Source organism: Triturus cristatus, chromosome 3_1, assembly GCF_964204655.1.
Source record: "Triturus cristatus chromosome 3_1, aTriCri1.1, whole genome shotgun sequence".
Taxonomy (NCBI): Eukaryota; Metazoa; Chordata; class Amphibia; order Caudata; family Salamandridae; genus Triturus; species Triturus cristatus.
In genome coordinates, this window is record NC_140583.1 from 68,591,451 (window position 1) to 68,611,544 (window position 20,094).

General features: G+C 44.0%; 1 protein-coding gene across 1 annotated transcript in view; it reads right to left on the bottom strand.

Annotated features, from left to right (window-relative positions):
- The window catches only part of API5 (apoptosis inhibitor 5), a 111,036-nt gene extending 91,170 nt beyond the window's left edge, over positions 1-19,866 (bottom strand). Inside the window, exons 1-6 of the mRNA XM_085643466.1 lie at positions 19,550-19,866; positions 10,866-11,027; positions 9,763-9,856; positions 8,264-8,329; positions 7,138-7,289; positions 6,287-6,493 (exon numbers count right to left, since the gene is read on the bottom strand). Of these exons, the coding sequence (XP_085499592.1) occupies positions 6,287-6,493; positions 7,138-7,289; positions 8,264-8,329; positions 9,763-9,856; positions 10,866-11,027; positions 19,550-19,618 (750 nt within the window). The 5' untranslated portion in view covers positions 19,619-19,866. The remainder of the gene's footprint in view (positions 1-6,286; positions 6,494-7,137; positions 7,290-8,263; positions 8,330-9,762; positions 9,857-10,865; positions 11,028-19,549) is intronic.
- Positions 19,867-20,094: the final 228 nt, after the last annotated feature.

The window sequence follows — 20,094 nt, forward strand, 5'->3', positions numbered from 1 at the left end:
GTCGCCTCCCCACCGGCTTTGGACTGGGCACATGGAGTGTCAGGCCCTCCCCATCGAGCGGGCCTTATCCCGGATATCTTAACCCGGGTCCACTTCTTTACGGAAAAGGAGGCAATTCTTAAAGCGGCGCGCTCCAAACCAGAGCTCACTTATAAAAGGTACTAACATACAGATCTTTCAGGACCTTGCACCCACTACGCTGCGAAGACGCCAGGATTTTAAACCAGCGACGGATAAATTGAGAAGTCTGAACATCCAATATCAATGGGGCCACCCCATTGTGCTTATCTTTCAATGGGAGTCTAAACGCCGGATGGTGCGATCCTTCCAGGAAGCGGCACAAATTTTACAACTTTCCCTCATGCCGCCACCAAGCCCAACACGCCTACCCCTCCTCAATCGGGAGCCTGCAAAGCAGTCCTGGTCCAAAATGTGGCACTCTCGGCGAACGTCACACCCTGAGGCGCAGTCCTCTTCACAAGCCAAACAGGACATTATGCAGCATATTCTCTCCATGGAGGAGAGCCGATCTCCAGCTAGCTCTCGACCGTCTACACCCTGAAGGAATGGATGCACGCCTCCCCCCGAATCGATCTGATGCGACGCTCACATCTGCTACCTGGAAAAGATGTGCCGGCGCCCCATCTTCCGAACTGGTGCCCTCCCTGCTCCACATAGACAGCGCTGGACTGTCTCCCTGAACGACACGCTCTAAGCTTGGAGACTCCCTCCACCCCCCCACCCCCGCTGCCCCCTGATCCTAGAAGAGTGACTTCGCTGGGATGAGCTGTGCCTCTGGGCCGCTATTATCCCTGGACTGGAACAGGACACTGTGGCCCTGTTGGCCAATGTTGTATTTTTTCTACCTCGTTTTCTTATCCTATCCTTTTTTCTCTCCCCCTTTAACTTTCCCCGTGGCGGGTGGGGGTGCCCCTCAAGACTACCCCTTCTTCTTAATAGGAATGCCATCCTCCTGTCCTTCCCCCTTGCTGCTACACCCTACTCCCTACTAAGGCGGAATAGGTTGACCACGACCCTAACCCAACCATGGCTACTGTACCCTGCTTGAAAATCCTGTCCCTTAACGTTAAAGGACTCAACTCCCCTAATAAACGACACCAGATATGGAGACCCACCTGGTGAAGGATGATGTCCCTCACATGGCCACCCTCGTTATCCTCTCCAGTTTTGGGCTACAGCCCCCTCTTTAACAACTGGAGTGGCGATACTCTGTAGACCTGGCATCCGGCAGGGGGAACCCAAAGTATTTCGAAGCCAAGATGGTCGCTTCGTCAAGGCAGGGGTAAAGATCGGACATCGATCATTCACTCTGTGCAAGATCTATGCACCTAACCAGGCGCAGGACCCCCTACCTCTGGGCACTCCTGAGGGAGCATATACCACCGGAGGATCCTTCACCGATCACAGGGGGAGATTTCAACATGGTGTGGGACGCTGCTATGGATCGCAGTGACGGGTCATTTCATGGGGCAGTGGCCATGTCCTCAGGCCCTCAAGAGACAGCTGTCGGACCATGGCCTACTCTATTTTTGGCGTCATCATTCCCCCAACGCGGGTGATTAATCATACTACTCACATGTGCACCGTTCATACTCACGCATTGACCACATTTTTATCTCCCACGCCCTGATCGGCGAGTCGCTGTCGGCCTCCATGTCCAACATCTCGGTCTCTGATCATGCCCATATTGAACTCCTCCTGCGAGATCAGGTAACACGCGCTTGAGCACCCTGCTGGCGCCTACCTCCACACATCCTTCGGGATCCGGTGGACGTGGCGAGCCTGCGCGCTGCCATTGGGTCTCATTTTGAAACTAACTACATCCACGAAACCCCCTTCCCTGTAGTGTGGGACGTATTCAAGGCCACGATCCACGACCATATCACGTCTATCGCGATTGCACGAGCACGAGAAGTGCGCCTTCTGGAAAACAACCTTTCTAGAGATATCAAGGTTCTTGAGAGACAGGACCATGAGCACTCGCACAAAGACGCCTGGCTACTCTCCGAGGCCAATTGCGCACTCTTCGAACTAATAAAACTGAACGGGCTCTTCTAGCGCTGAAGCAACGCTACTACGAAGGGGGGGGACACAAGGTGGGTACTGTCCTGGCTAGGCGCCTGTGGGAAGGGGCAGCCAAAGTGCACATAGCTAACGTCCAGAATGGGGATGGCACGTGGGCTACCATGGAAGCAGTCAAACGCGACGCCTTCCATACCCATTACTAGTCGCTCTATGCCGAAGCCACACCACCTCCAGGCCGAGTACAAGCTGTCCTGAACGAATGCACCTGGACGCCGCTCAGTACATCCCATGCTCAACAGCTGGAAGAACCACTTAACCGAGAAGAGCTTGCGAGTGCTCTAAAGGACCTCCCCCTTGGAAAGTCTCCCAGCCCGGATGGGCTCCACTTATACTTTTATCGCATTTTCTTGCCACAGATCCAGGCACACTTATTACGTCTTTTTAACTCTTTTACCGACACTGCCGGGCCGGGCCATCTCTCTCTATGGTGCTGGCTGAAATTGCTCTCATTCCCAAACCAGGTAAGGATCCCACCCTCTGTTTTTCGCTCCATGGCTCTTTTAAACACAGACCTTAAAATTTATACTAAAATATTGGCTAAACGACTAGATCCCCACTTACCCGCCCTTATTGAACCGGACCAGGTTGGCTATATCCGGCACCGCGAGGGCGCGGACGTGCGGCGTATTGCACACCTCGTAGGGAAGGCCCATCATTGGAACATACCTGCATGTTAAATATCGCTCAATCGCGTGGCTTGGACCTTCCTTCGGGCTGTCCTGCACAAAATGAGACTGGGCCCGTTAATCATAACCCGGATCATGGCCCCCTATCTTACCCCACAGGCCCGGGTGCGGGTTAATGGTCAACTCACAAATACCATTTCCATACATAGAGGCACGCGGTAGGGATGCCCTCTATCCCCCCCCTGTTCACCCTTGTGGTGGAACCTCTGACCGTAATGATCCTACAAGCTCCCGACGTACACGGCATCCCCCTTGGAGGCCAACAACACAAAGTAGCTTTTTTCGCAGACCTGATTCTCACGCTCGCCCGCCCGCACACCTCTCTTTCGGCACTCCTCTCTTTGCTACAGTCCTTCAAATTGGCATCTGGTCTCAAAATGAACCAAGAGAAGTCTTGGGCACTGAATTTTACAATCCTGAGGGATGAGATCCCTACACTTCAGTCCATCGTCCCTTACCAGTGGGCTTCTAGTTCCATTCGCTACCAGGGACTCCAATTGACTCCGTCCCTCGCCACATGGTCTCAAGTCAACTGGCAGGACTGCAAGAGGGTGGTTTTGGCGGATCTGGGCCGCCTGAATGCAATCAAAATGTCAGTGCTTCCTAAAATTTTATTCCTATTTCAAGGTCTTCCCACTCTTCTCCCGCAACACCAGATCCAAAGTCGCCAACGCGAAATCACAAACTTCCATCTGGGGCCGACGCAGACCGCATTTCTCCAACAAAATTCTGATGCTTCCCCAGGACGGCTGGGGAGGGGGAATGCCCCAACTTTCTAAAGTACTACTGGGCCTCTTACCTTTGCTTCATCTCCGAGTGGATGGTGTGGGAGAGCAAAAAGGTCTGGTTCCATATGGACAAGGCGGTGACTGGAAGATCCATCTGGGACCTCCTCTGGCTACCCCGGGCCGCACGCTCCTGTAGTGCCTACATTGCTCTTCCCACTAGGACAGTACATGACATCTGGGACTAGGTGGCTGTTTCTAAGGGACTTCCTACTTTCCCGTCTCACCACACTCCCATAGCTGGGACTCGAAATCCTGCCTGCTATTAACCCCCAAGTGTTATCCGACCGGTTGGATGGTGGGTGTAGAACGATTAGGGATCTGTTCCTAGGCGATATATTTAAATCCTTTGATCACTGCAAGGAAGAGTTCCAACTCTCGGAGGGAGCCAGACTACAATACATACAGCTCCGTCACTGGGTATACCCATCTTCCTTGACGCTGGCCGCCACTCAGGCGCTCACCCCTTTTGAGCGCTTAGTGCGCTCCTTTGATGACTAAAGGGCTCATATCCTGGAACGAGACACGCACAAGCTGGACCCTGCTCTACAAAGCCCACGCCAAACACGGACGTACCCACCCATGTGATTGACGATTATTTTGACCTACAACCCTAGCTCGCATGTTACCCGTCGACCGGGTCAGAATTATCATCGGTCCTTTGATTACGTATTCCTAACGCTATTTCAGCCCTGAAGAGTAACAGGCTACTACCGGTTGACGAAACACGTGTCGGCTGGCGTTTTGCTTTGACGAACTCTAAAACTTGCATAAACATCGTTCAATACACGGAACTACCGGCGTCGATCTCTTGATTTCTGTATTAATTGAACACTACAAACGTACTAAACTGTATACCTATACGTGTGCCCAGGACTTGGTCTTGATACCTGGGAACTAAACTGCATGACAATTTTCTAACGTTACAACGCCTCCTCAGCTGTGTCCAATTTAAATACTGCACTCTTGCTTCAATTCTCTTTTCTTCCATTTTTAGGTCTCGCCTGACCCAGCGCATGCGCTGGTCTGGCGAGACTTATTGAGAGGGCTCCAAAAAGTGCTACCAGGCAAGCCTAGAACAGTGCATGTGCACGGGCGCGCGCCGGGCTTTACCGCGATTACTTTCACTTTCGCGGCTGCACGGACGCTTGGCATAGCCAATAGGTCTCGCTTTTGGGACCTTATAAGTATTTAGTTATGCAACTGTTGCATGGCTAAACACTTACAACGTCCCAAAGGCGAGACCTATTGGGTATGCCAATGCTGGTTTACTCTTTATCTTCTTAAACTGGGCCAAGAATTCCTTCCGAAACATGGCTAAACAACCACTCCCAAATAATTGTGCAGTAACTCTAGCAAGACTCCTGAAAGAAAATATTCTTAATACTCTGATAAACCCACCTCATACCAAATGTTCCACCTCAGGCTTGGTTTATGCAAAAGACCAAAAACCAATGAAATGATTGCGTTCTCTAAAGCAAGAATGGCCAAAACTGTAAAATCTTTACTGAATCTTATGGCCATTCCAGTATCATCAGCAAACATTGAATAGGTTTTCAGTGGTCTTCATTTCATTAACAAACACGTAAGAGCCTCAGTATCCTTAAAGTCTCTTGAAATCCACATTTGCTTGTACTACAATGGCAAAGTTTCAGATGAATGAACTGGGTTTAGTTAATTTGGCGTTTATATAAATGTATCCAAACCAATAACAATCGCATGCAAGTGTGCATTGACAATTAAAATAAATGTGAGAAAATACTAACGGCCGTGTCCTCTTTTGCTTGCGACAAAAATAAATATGGATAAAAACAGACTGAAATGGTAAAAAAATAATTACCATAAAACCGGGAGCCCTAATTACTTATAAGCATTTAGAAAACAATCCACAGGGATCCCAACCATTACGAACATTAAGACAACTACAGATATAAACACACATAATGAAATGGTTAGTAGAAACCTATAAACGTCTCTTGACATCAAGATGAAGGCACTGAATTTGGGAGCAGCAAAGGTGGCTGCTGGGACATTTTATTCCTTCTTAGCAAAAAAAAAAAAAAAATAGGTTCCAACGTGATGTCTTACTAAAATCTGAAATCCTCCACTCCAAATATTTAAGGCTTTGTAATAAGATCTTGGCAGTACCATGGCTCTCACTTAGTAAACTCAGTTGCACACCACACCGATTAGAGCCACACCACATAAACTTCAGAGTGGATCCTTAAACCATATTTTTCTGCTTGGCTAACAGACTCTTAGGAGCGCAGAGTGCTCATATTGATTTGGTTTCAAGTGCTGACGGTACTGCCCGAAAGGAAAAACTTCACAGATCACCTGATGGTTTTTTTCTCTCAAGTAAATAAAGGAAGAAGATCATATTATTCTGCCTACTATTGCATCACTATATAATGACTGCCATCTCAATTAAATCAGCATAATATTTGAAGACTAACTGCTTGCAGTCAAACCGAGCATGAAGGTAAACTGGGGCACAGTGCACATAAAACAAACCAACAAAGACAAGAAAGCTTGATCTACAATTCACTTAATGTGATCAGCACAATGTTTTTGCATACCCTCCGATTGTAAACTAACTTTCAAGTCCTTTCACTAACAGTAAAACAACATCACAAGAAGCTTCACATTGAGTGGCTATTTCACTAGAACATCCTGTAGGGCAATCAGCAAAGACAACAAACCATGTACCGAAAATAGTGGAACTGCCTGCCGCATACACTGCAGGAGCCGGTCAACTGAATCGGGATCTGCTGGATTCAGGGTCTGGTGCAAGCCGGCCTGATCGGAGACCAGATCCACCAGCTGCTGACGCCCACTGACAGACTGTAAACTTTTCAAAGACGAGAGGATCTTCATGAAGAGGACAAACTCCTCTCCTGTTACATCATAAAGGACCTAAAATTGTTTTTAAAAAAAATATCACGAGAACACACTGATCAGCAAAAAGTACAATCAATTGGTTTTAGTTTTCATTGGTTATTTATTTTAGATTGTTTCACCAACATTATATTTGTGTAAGGAATATACAAGCTTTGTCATCATATGAGGGAGGATGGTACTGCAGTTTGGAAGGCTGGCTGAGAGGGGAAAGTGAAAAGGATTGTCGCATGATAGACGCATTTTGTATGACAAGCTAGAGGTCAGCAAACTTTACTCTCGCCCTAATGGATTTTAAAAAATTAATAAAATTTGCATTTATTAATAGTAGCTTCTAATGAAACTTGGTTCGGGCAAACATTTAACCTCTTCATACAAAGGACTTATCACAGGGTTGCACAGGGTGTATATAATGCTTAAGGGAAGCCCCCTGGCGCAATAAACGGATAGGCACCCCGAATACAAAATAATGAGAAAAGGAACTGTGAACACATGCTTTTTAAAGTGTGTTGCCAAATATGGCACTTCATGGAGGGCCTAAAGATTTTGTTATAATGTAAAGAATCTCTTTATGTGCCTCATCACACACAAACACACATTTGTGCTGTAATACAGTTTACACACGAACCGACCCTAATTCAACTTTAAACTGAGAAGCTCACCTTCTTGGACTCTGTGTATATGAGATCTTCCACCTCTTTTGTCATCACCTCTTCCGGAAGATTCCGCACCTTTGTGGACAGGAATTTAATGGCCCGTTCTCGGACGATGTCCTCTCCCTGGAGGATCTGGCTAAACAAGCCCCCCAATGTTCCTGCACAAAAAGCATTTTTTGCATCAGAAAGGCAGAGTAAAACAATTCTGGGTACCCAAGTGAGGAACCACTGGCAAATGCATTTACACCAGATCACAAGCAAACCCCAAGCCCAAACTATGAACATTTAACTTTTAAAAACAAAGAGGAGTAAGATTCAAGACCTCTAAAACATTGTTATTCTGAGCATTTAAGCGAAACTATTTAGTAACGCATCTGGTTGATATCATTTAATTCAGATTTTTGTAGCATAAATGAAAGGAAAGTATAAAGAAGAAGCTTTATGGTAAATAAGGATAAAACCATAGCAACATAGCTGATAATAAAGGATACAGATGACTTGAGCAGTAACAGCTTAACATGCCTCTACAAGATGTTTGAGAACCAACGCTCAGACTGGTACAATACCTTCTAGAGAACTAACATGTAGACACCAATACAATACTTCTTTGAGAGCCAAATTAAGTCACAAATGTATTTTAGTTTGGAGTATTACGAGAAGGAGCAGTGGTAAGATTGCTGACAGTTTGACTCTTAAGGAATGCCTTCATTACAGTTTGACTCTTAAGGAATGTCTTAATTAATGAATGTATGCTTATTTTACTTAACACAATTCCACAAATAGCCAACATTTCAAAGACGCGTTTTCTTCTTTGTCTTAATTCAATATTTCACATGTACATATGAAAAAAATCATTCAAGATCACTTTTTTCTCCTTTAGGACTCCGAATTGACTAAGATATTTTTTTTTATCAACTAGCCACAGTTGCTAGTTATTACTCCAAAGATATAGCCTTCGTAATGCTCAGTCTTTAATATAAAGGTATCTACTCAATACCCCTAGAAACATTTCCAACCAGCCACAAAATTCCAGTGGCTCTGAAGGTAATACAGTGAAGAACGTCTGCACTGAGAAGCTGCATCTTACGGATTTAATGAGACATTCCTTTCATACCCAAGACTAATAATCTACCTTTTGCGTCCATCTTGAATATACTCAGCAACGAGTTGTTCACCAGATTAAATTCGGCTGAATCATCTGTCAAAAGAAAAAGGTTGTCAGCAACTTGCTATGCTGAAGACCAAACATATGCTGGTCACTGCCAGACAACATAATGCAGGTACATACAAGACACAATTAGGAAAGATTTTTCTCAGCAAACAAGTCTATGCTTTACTTACTACTTAGTTTACGGACAGTAAGTCACACCTACTCATGGCATAAATATTTAACTAGTCACAATTATTTTTTGGGGGGGGGGGGGAAGATAAATTATCAGATATGTGCAGGACTATTAGTGAGGCAGAAATGCACGACAGAGTAACATTTTGTTAGAGGGCAATAGGCAAGGATTTGTTAGGTATGCACAGCTTTCCATCTGATCAATGTTGTGAGGGTTAAAGTTACATTTTTCTGTTGCAGGATTTCAGTGAATATCTTTTAACTGATTGTTTATGCACACGAGATGACATTCGCAAAGCATGTGAGCGTTTTGTGCATAATACTTAGAATTTTTAACTTCGAATCTATGGGAACCAGTGTACAACTTTCGCAAAAAAAGGTGACCCGTTTAGGTTCTTTGGCAATGTTGGCCTTCCTGACTCCAATATTTTAAGTACTATTTGACAATAATGGCAAAACTCCAGAAGTATCACAGGGTATCAGGTTTGAAGATAGGCTTCAACAAATATGCAAGCTTTAAACATCATAAGTCCTGAAGCACTTGCAAGCCCAACCCCCTTCAAATGATCTTCAGAATCAAAAAAACATCACTGTATAGTGCTGATACCCCAAGCTGGAGGGCACTAAAGCCACCCATGCCAAATTACTCTAAAATCAGGACAAAACAGGCCTCACCAGTTGGAATCAGACCATTATGGGTGGGGAAATTAGCTGATTTAAAGATGTACACATCACTCAGGATGCTCTATATTTTACGGATTATGCCTCTTGAATTACAATGAAGGGCGGGCAAAAAATCTGCCATACTGCTCTGAATTTGTACAGCAGGGGAAGAAGGCATGACTAGTCCACAACCAACAAGTGTTAAGCCTACAAGAAGGTGCCTAGGTGTCTCAGACTTGCTGAAATATGCCCAGGCAGTACTGTTACAATGTGAGTGGATGTATAGAGAAACTGATAAGAGGTTGGAACAAGGCAGACCTCACCTTGGGTGGAAGACTGCTATGGGAAGTCCTGAGGAGATTAAGATACCATAGAAACCTAAAACGTTATCTCTTTCTAATTAGGAGGAAAGCTTTGAGATAAGAGGATTGTTTTAGTGTTCGACATGGGCAGACACCATTCCTCTCTAGTTTCACTCCACTATAGAGGCACAGTGGTTTTAAACTGGGTCTCGAACTGTATGCTTTTTATAGTCAACTGTAGCAAACTATGCTAAATCTGATGTGACATCTATTGTAAGTTTGGACGTTGGCATCCACAAAAAGTTTATGCAGAGGTGACTGTACCGGATTGCAAAAGTTGTGTCAGGATATCTGCTACCCGGGGAAGGTTTTCTCCTGTAGCAAACTGGGGCAGTTCTTTTATTGCTTGGCGTCGAATCTGCAAAACAAATCATCAACACAAATAAGGTATCTAATGAGTACAGATGTAATATTTTGTAGATTTTATAACTCTAAGGAAACAGGAATCCAGGCAGGCATCTACAATTTTGAACGAAGTGCAATATACAATAAACGTGGCCAGTCCTGTGACTGATGGGGATCGCTGTGAAGCACATCACATGAGGGGAGAAAGGTAGTTGAAAAGCAACAAAATTTCTTCACAAAAACTATGGTGAATCGTAGATAAGACCTTTAACAGAAAGGGCAGGGAATAAGTTAACAGAAGGTTGAAATGCCCTGCAGAGATACTGAAGCACAGTGAATAAAGACAAGCAGAGGGAAGTGGAGACTATCCAGAGTGCACTGTGCTGCAGAAGAGAAGAGTCTGTGCACCAATACTAGAGGAGTCCCAAGGACTCCCTCTACTGCTAATAGTTACATGCAGATATGCAGAAGCAACTAGTGCCTAGGACCCAGAACTAAATTTATGTTAAAAAAATAAGTGTCATGACCTTTGTCAGACCACTAAAGCTTGCATTATCCACTGCAGCCACTAGCTCTGCCAATGACAGTACCATCATAACTCATCACACTCGTACAAGTATAACAATTCAGACTTTTAATATACATTACAAATGACTAATACATGCTGCCCAAGCTATTCCTATAGCTTTGGGTGGCATGTATTACTTTTAATGTATATTTGATTAATAAGAAACTATTGTGCGCCTCACAAAATTAGACCAATAGCGCCTGCAAGTGGCAGGCTGTGATAAGAGTCGGTGTTGACAATAAGGAGCCAGGCACAGGAAACCACCAGCTCAAATTAAGCACTGCTGGGACCTAAATATGGTAATCGGACCACTTAGTCTACCTAAGTGTCACTGAACCCCCATCTCAGAGTGGTTTAACAAAGCAGTAATTGAAAAGAACCAATGGTATCAGAGGGCAAGGGTTAACTATATATACTGAAAGAATGTCCAGCCCTCAACAGATACAACGCTTACAGAAACATCTTCATCTTCACATAGGTCCAGCTGAGCATTTATGGCTGCATCTGCAAGGTCTGGGAAATGCTTGAAGAATTTGGGAATAAACTGTGCTGCCAATCTTTTCTCCTTAGGTCCACCTTTCACTCCATCCAGAATAACTTGGTAGGCATCTTTGTGCTAAAATAAAAAAAAAAAAAAAAAGGAGAAAAAAAATATATAGCTTTTTTTTTTTTTTTTTAAATCAGAAAAGCAGTTCAGTTCCACTCCCTAGAAAAACGACATCTCTCAAGAGGGCACAAATATAGTCCGACATGAACACATTTAAAAAATGAAAGCTCTGTGGCAAGTAAAGTCAACAGCATATAGGTCTTTCAGTGTTAAACTTACTGTGATTGGCAAATCCCATGAACAATGTTTGACATTATATATTTTATCTACTGGCAGTCGCCAGTTAGGACCTATTTTCCATAGGGGGGAGATATAGATATATATATATATATATATATATATATATATATACACACACACACAAACATATTTCAAAGCAATTAAGAATGCACAAATACAGGTGTTAGCTCTGGCTGTATATGTAGTTCTGATAAACTGTTTTGATTAAACCAATGCTGACTTTTTTTTTGAGATTACAACTGGTGAAATCTTTTCTTGGCGTTGGTGATCTGTGAAAATGGTGAGGAGATCTAAACGGTAGCGAGTATGACCTCTTGTTGGGGAGAGGGTTAGAGGGTCTCGCTAAGAAAGTTTTGAGGAAAGAATGTATTTTAAAGCACTATTTCCACATATATTTGCAAAAAAAAACACTCATTCGCTAAAATGGGTACCCATCAAATCTTCATAGTCTTAATATGGTGTGGCAAGTCAATGAAACAGGACGTTCCCCAGCTGGTGATCCCATTATCTTCCACATATCAAAAATGATATCCTTTACGCAAGTATACCTATTCTATCATAGGAGCTGAACCCCCTTATGCCAAAAATTCCACAAAATACACCAGAGCCAGAACTTTTTGATTTATGCCATCAAAATACCTTAGGTGACTTATGTCTTAAGGGACTGTCTGGACTTGGATTATAGGATTCATATACCCTGGCTGCAATATATCATGAGCACTATGAGAGACCTCGGCAGACTCAATCTCTTTTCTGACGCAGACCGCATCCCCAAAGCAGATATTAAGTGGGTCAAGCAGGTCTTCACCACCAAGGTGAGAGAGAGGATCTTGCGCTGACCGAGTGCTCGTTGACCCATTATTATTTGGTTAAATCGACGCTTGGCTTAGAATTTTATCTGACCCTTGATAGTTCTGGTTACCGTAAAAGGATGTTGACCCCGTTAAGCTTGAACATGATCACCCAACAATAATTTGCAACTGGTGGGTGGCATAAAGTCTCTGAGCTTCCTGCATGTGTCTGTGACAATATTTCTACCCCTGATAGATTGCACATAGTTTTTATTTGCCCTAGGTTTAATACCCTCCACTATAAATATATTTAGCCTCTTTTTTTACAATTGAACTTTAGCCAAGTGCATCCAGCTTTATTGTTCTTACAGTCTTTATCTACTCCCACTGTATGTTGTTCTTTAACATGATTTTTATCAGGCGGTATAAGATCGAAGCGTTAAGGTGTAACCGTATCACATATTTTAAAAGCGGTCACATTTTTACTCACTCATTCAAACACACTCAGTCATGCATGCTCTATCACTCACACTCAACCTTCCTAATTCACGGTTACTCGTGAGCCAGCCCATTCCCAAACAGTACTGTATCCTCCTACCTCTAACACACACAACGACCAAGCAAATTAATTATAAGTGTTCCATTTTCTTTGTCCTCATGATCCCAAGTACCTCTTACCTACCAGCTCTTCCCCAGCCTACGTCCACATTTTTCCTTAGCACTCGCTCACTGCCCGGGGTAACGCAACTTTTTAAGCTGTCATACTGCAATGATACTGCACTCATTCTTTTAAATACTTATTAGTCAATGGCATCTCGGCGAAAATGGAGCATCAATTAAATATACATATATAATTAACACCAAACAAATGCACAGCAAATGTAGAACAAGTGTCACCTACTGCATGTACAAATACATACACGGTTGAGAAGTCAAAACTTTTAATAGCTCTGCCATTTATGATACAATTTACTTGTTCCTGATTTCTGCTTTTAGAGTGATTATTGTGCTTAATGGCTGGATAAGCTCTTATAAAACAGACCAATACTTATCAGCTTTTTCAGTGCAGACATAAGAACTAGAATGTTTGCGAGAGAACCAGCAAACACGATTTACCCTTCTCTGCAGACCATGTACAACATGAGACAAATATTTGCAATGGGGTATGGCTGTTTGCTTCGGTAGAGTGCAGTGATGCTGCTACTGAAATGCACACAAGCAGATTCCAATTTCTGTTAAGCCAGAATTTCTAACTGCTTCATCGATAAAAACATCACACTGAGGAAGCTCAGCTCAACCTATAAAGATTAACAATTAATTAATTACAAAGCTGACAAGTCCACGTAGCAATCTAGGTCTTACCACTTAAAAAGATTGGTAAATGTGAATGTGACAAGCGCTAATCTTCAAGTTCATAATAAAAGGAACAAAAGAATGGTCATAGCCACAAAACAGGCATCATTGCAAAGGCAAAAAATAATAATCAATGCCCAAATACTACATACAAAGACTACGGTCATTTTATTTAAGAGTTGTATATAGCGATTGCCCCACCCGAAGGTATTGGAGCGCTTTACAGCAAACGAAGCGAGAGAGTCACACAGTATTGCAGCAACACAGGTTGGCTCAGAGAAGCCAGCAATCCTACACTTAATATAGCAGCAGTATGCGGGTTGGCTCAGACGCTTCAAGTCGCTTCTGAGGACTCTGCGAGAAGTAGAACAATTGCAGCAAGGAGGTCTTTTAATGTCCTGGTTATAAGAACGTTGACTAGGGTTGCTTCTCCATCAGGGAGGGGGGTAATGGGCGGGGAAAGAGGAGGTGGAAGTCTTAATGTCACAGTTTCGGTGTGTTGCAGTGTGCAGGCTTTGTGGGCTTCGGTGGCAGCTGTCAGTTCCAGGGGAGGTGATTGATTACAAGACTATTCTGTTGCAATGTGCAGGTTTGAATTGGTGACACGCTATCTGTTCGAGGGAGAGCGATTGAGGTAGAGGCCTTTGAGCTGTCTTTTGAATTTTGAGGGGGAGAACGTGATCCTGATGTGGACTGGAATGGAGTTCCAGATTTTGGGCGCATTGCCGGCGATGGATCAGGCTGCGGTTATTTTGCTTATAAGCCTACATTAAGGGTCAATGTATTCTAAAACAGCACAGTAGTACTCCAGGAAACTTTGCAGTGATGTAAAGGTAAACTCTAAATAGGCCTAGACAAACTAAAGACTTCCAAAGGTCTACGAAGAGGTTGCCCAACACACAATCCTCAAAAGCAGCCTAACATGGAAGGAAAACGCAACATATTACCTGTATTCTCTGACTTGGAAGTAGCCCCATCAAATGGGTTTCTACTTACTGACCAAAAGAAGATATACCGTAAACAAAAAGTGGTAATCTGCTGACTGGCAGAGGTTTCAAATGGTTCTACATTGCGTTTTTCCAGTATCTAAAATGAATCTCAATAGATTCAGACAAGCTGGGGATAGAGCAATGCGTTTTTCCAGTATCTGAAATGAATCTCAATAGATTCAGACAAGCTGGGGATAGAGCAATCCAAGAGGTTCAGCTACCAGGTTGCAATCACGAAGGAGACTAAGGGGCATATTTACAACAGAATGGAGAAGCGTGGTGTTAAGCAAACATTGCTAACGCCACACTTCAATTCTGAAAATGCAGGGATGCGCCGTATTCATAAGAATGCAGCACACCCCTGTGTTTCCCCTAGTGCTGGCGCAGAGTTCAGCTGCCTAGCACCAACGCAGGCACCCTTCCACATAGATCAAGGATGCATGTGTTGGGGGAAATGTTTGTCTAGGATGGTCTCCCTTCCTGCACATAAACAATCCGTCATGGAAATTTGAAACTTCTATGTGTGCTGCTAAATGCAGCACACATAGAAGTTGAAAATTTTAATTTTTTGAGGAATTGTTTATGTGCAAGAAGGGTCACCTTCCTGCACATAAACAACCATAGGCAATTTGCTGTTTCTACGAGTGCTGCACAAGGCATTTCGTCTGTTCAGGACCAGGTTTTCCTTGGTCTTACTTTTGGCACTGCCTCCTATTAACGCTACCTTTTAAATGAGGGGCTGCGTCAAAATCAATGGATGTTGCCGTGGAACACCCACCACAACACCCACTGCCCACCCCTTTCAAGCTAAGTACAGTGTGAAAGGGTGATTTACAAGGCAGCAATAAGCCACGTTAAGTTGTTTAATGCTGCCTTATAAATAAGGAGACGCCTATCGCCACCACAACCACACAAAAAGTGATGCTGTGGTGGCAATAGGGGTTTGTAAATATGCCCCTTAGAGATAGAATATGGAAGACATTCTTTTTATGAGCATGACTCATAATAATGTTAGAGCACCCCAACTAAATGGCATAGATGCAAACCACTGCGCAATCCAAAGAATATCTAAATAGACAGAAGAGTGCCGTTTGATCAAGATAGGCGTCGCTCCTTGCAAACACTTAGTGGTGATAATATTGATGCATGGACCAGCCATGTCCAGATGACAGACACTAAACAAGAACACCAATTGGCAACATCCAAGGTCTACTTCCATTGAAGGAGGTAAACCAACCCCAGAGAAATCTCCATTCTCTCATTATGGCCTTGATTAGAGATATCAATACGGCTCAATCCATCCTATGTTCCTACTTACCAGTAGCAAAACTGATTCTGACTAAATAAAAGTCTTTGTTTTGAGGATTTACTACTGTCCTATCGTCCTATTGGTGGCCCCAGGGGTTAGACCCGGCATTTAGTCTAGCTAGATGTCAATTACTTGGGCTTTATGTTGTACATATCTATATCACTCTCTGCTCAGGGGAGCATAGTCCCTTTGAGCTGCTGCTTCTATATAAGGAAGCTTAGTAAAGGAATATACTCCTACCTGTTGACTGTAGATAAACAATAGAACACCCCCCCCCCCCCAATGATGTCACTTCTAGACTACGGTGAACTTATTCTTGGGGCGTCATGCTTACCAACTGCAGTGGCTGCAGGTTTAGGATAAAACTCACACAAGAGAATGAAGGGTGAGAGGAATACGTCCCTCCTCGACCTCCCACACAATATCTTAATCACAACCTAGAAGAGGGACAAGAAATCTTGATCATAGAAAGTTTGTGTGGGGGAAATACACATGAGTGATTAAAACTGCCCTCACACACAGCAAGCTGTGTCAAGCTTCATCATAGGGCAGCTAACACTCTTCCGCGCAGACCAATGCTGGAGGTAGAGCAATAGGGAGGGGGAAGACAATACAAAACGGGATTACACGTGAAAAAATGTGCAGATATAGTGGTTTAAAACTGGTACCAGGGAGTCCCCTGTCCAGATTAAGAATTGACAATTGAACGCTGGGTTGGGGATCTTATAATGAGACACCGTCCCCTTTAATCTGCAAAACTGTTGGCTTGTTTCAGCTGGCAAAATCTACCCCCAGCGGTTTGATTGCTTTTACATCTTGCATCAAGTCGGACCTAAAATTCTCCAAGGCAGAGTCAAGTTCTATCTTCCCAACCGGAATCTGCGATCATGCCACCAGGCCAGGGCAATCACCAAACGCATTAATAAATCCAGAGTAGGGGGACACTCCTTCTCATATCTAGCGGCAAAACTCTGGAACGAACTTCCTTCTGAACTCCGACTCACTGGTTGCTATTTTTTTTTCAGTAAACAGATGAACACACATCTATTCCCCAAAGCCTGATGAATTATAGAACTCCCCTCCTTATTGGAAGTTTCACCCGAAAGGGCTTTCCCTTCAGCGCCGTGATATCCATTTGGATGAATGTTGCGCTCTATAAATAAATAAAATAAATAATCACGCTCTCAATGGCCATTTACCAATTTATCTTCAGCACTGTTTTAGGCTGTATGTTCTAACCACGAGTCTGACATTCCCCACAGCCTATTTACTTAACTCACATATTTCCAAGAAAGAAGTTGTTGGGGGCCCTCCCCTTCCATTAAAAAATTGGCAATGGGGCATGAGATCCCCAGTGTCTAATAAGGGACGGGAGAGGGCCTCACTCCACCCCTACTTCCACTCCATTATAATTTTTTTTAAAGGCTCTCGAGGATAGAGTCTCGAGGGTGTTGTAAGGCTCGGGGGGCATTTGGCCCCCGACCCCACACTACCATTTAAAATACTTTCGGACAAGTGGACAACTCACCGATGCTCACAATACGAAGGCTTTGAGCAGCAGGGTTTGCTTTACGTATAGTAAAGCAATATTACTTTATGTAAAAATATCCCTAGAACTTTACTTGGAAAAAAAAAAGCCAAAGGTTAAAGTAATGTTACAGTTAGGTGAATTGAACAGTAACATTCATGTAATGAACAAAAATCACCAGAAACAGTTACCAGAGCTGACTATAACGTGTACCACCGCCACGCAATGCTTATGACTTTACATACTACATCACTAACGTGTTCAGAGGACAGCAGAACGTAACGGATGACATCATCCAAACTTCTTTTTTAAACATTGCCCTATAGACGGGTATATCACTAGAGCTCTGAAAGTAAGTACAAAATCGCTCAGAACACGAAGCATCATTAATGCCATTACAGAAACAACCCCATTCGGTGTAGAAAGGATACGTTATATGCCGCATTGACCTTACACTCCACGGGTAGTGCAGTTCACTTTAACAATCAACCACATATATATGAAAAGCCCTTGTGCTCAACCTGTATATAACTGTTCAGTATTTTTAGGAACATGGGTTTCTCTGAACACCTGTTACAAAACAAATGACCTACTACAAACAGCTTTTATCTATCAAACCCCTGACAGTCACCGAACTTACAGTGACAAATGAAGTTGATTGGAGTAGAGAAGCAGGTATTGTAAATCTGTATACAGGTTGAACAAAAGGGCTTTTCTTATGTCTGTGGTTGATTGTTAAAGTGAACTGCGCTACCCGTGGAGGCATTCCACAGGTGTTCCTGTGGGTGTATCCAAGCAACATCCATGGGTTCGAGATTTACATTTTGAAAAACTGGGAATGATTCAAATTCACACCCCCTCCCCATGGGAGGAGTAGAAATGGCACAAGGAGGAGAAATACTTTTATTTATCAGTGTTTTTCTCTCTTTCTATGCATGCTGTAGAATGCAGCATGCATAGAAAGAAGAAAATGCCATTGATGAGTGTTTTGTTGCAGGAAGGTCTCCCTTTCTTAACAAAAACAATAATCCTGCAGCACAGCCATCCTTGCAAAGCGACGCAATGGTGCCTGTGCCGACGCATGGCAGACAATTGTGCGCCAGCGCTGGGGACAGCACAGGGATGCATTGTATTGTTGCTAACATGATGCAGCCCCATGCTTCGAAAATTACGCAGCACAGCTAAATGGCTTGCAGCACAGCGCCATTTTCTTGTAGATTTCTTGGTATTTTGTATGTAGAATATTTGCCCTGTGGCAAACTTTTCCCTCGGAGCCTAAAAACCTGTGTGTTTTGCTTGTTTGCGCTGGACACAAACTGTCAACTGTCATCTGCACACAGGGTTAGTCTTAAAATTTAGAACACGTTAAATACCTCTACAAACCTAGAATGCATTAGGAGCACTGGCATTTTGTAAACACACCGATCAACTGGGCACAGGCTGTGTACAAAATTAGGTAGAAAGGTAATATGGTAGCTACCAGTCACTATGTAAACTGTAAATCAAACTAGCTCACTCACTGGATGATGTCACCAATGATGTCCTAGAACATGTCATGATCATGTTAGGTCATAAGCAGTGTATGGCGGGATTGAATTACTTTTTTTTTTAGTGAAAGTTGTCACTGAAGTTCACCTACCTAAAATGTTACTTTAACCTTTGTTTTTTTTACACATCTTCACATGATTACAGGGGACATAAACACGCTAAGAATGTCAGGGGAAGGCTCTGGATCGCACATAAAAGTAAAACTTTGAATTAAGTCAGGATGCTCGCTCCTTGCCACAAAATAAAGTCTGGGTATACCACCGATTCACAAAACATGGTATGCTGCCATCACTGCTATGTATGATGCAGCCGTAGGCAGGGAGGATAGTTCAATGCCACTATGAGGGTACACTTGGAGATCCCCTCCATGTCACAAAACAGTTTCTGGACCATGCAATTGCATGGTGCCAGGACCAAAAAAGAAACCTCAGAATACCAATTTCACTTGCAGTTGGGCACACAGGGAAGGCGTATGCATACGTTTAACTTGCAAGACCCAGTCGTATTAAAACACATCTAAAGTAGACTGCATCGTAAGCATTCCTACTCTGCGCCCCTGACCCCAGCAGACGGCTTTCCTCTACCCTCAAAATCTCTCAGTTGGTTTTCCTACGCAAACACCACTCAGGATTCCCCCATGAAAGGACCCTTCTTTGTGCTGTAGCCCCTGTCCAGCTCTGGCAGGTACAACGCACGCCTTTTGTGTCTGGCTAGCCTCACCTAACTTTCCTGCGCCTTCTCTGATCGTGTGGGCGTCTCTTAGAAGGGCTCACCTGGCTTGCGCTGTCGTTGGCATCGGCCAGGATGCCGTAGTTACGGTAGAGCTCCTCCACCGTGGGCATGGCGAGTGCGGCTGAGGCCTGCGTTCCGGGTGTGCGAGGAACGAGAGCAAGGCTCGACTGGACGGCAGGACACTGGTGCGTACGGCGGGACTAAGGCCTGCGCTCGGCGGTTCAGCTCCGGCTGTAGCCTCTCTAACTGCAAGAAACCCGGCTCCGGACCACAGCGCCACTCTGCGACCCCGCCGGAAGTGCACAACGATAGAGCGCGTCCTCCATGGGAAGTGACGACGGACAGAAGCAAACGCAATGAAAAGGAAAAACAGACTGAGGCTCTCGCCACTGAAAGCAGGCAGACGCTGCGCTGTCCACCACTGAAAGAGAGGAAAGACCACTGCTCCGCCATGGAAATGGAAGGAGGACTGAGACTTCCGGTTTGGCAGGAGCCCGAATTGTGTGTCGAAGAAGGAAGCACGGTCAAAAACACAATCAAAACGTAATAAAGATGCTGCACTCTACTATTACTTATCAATAGCCTG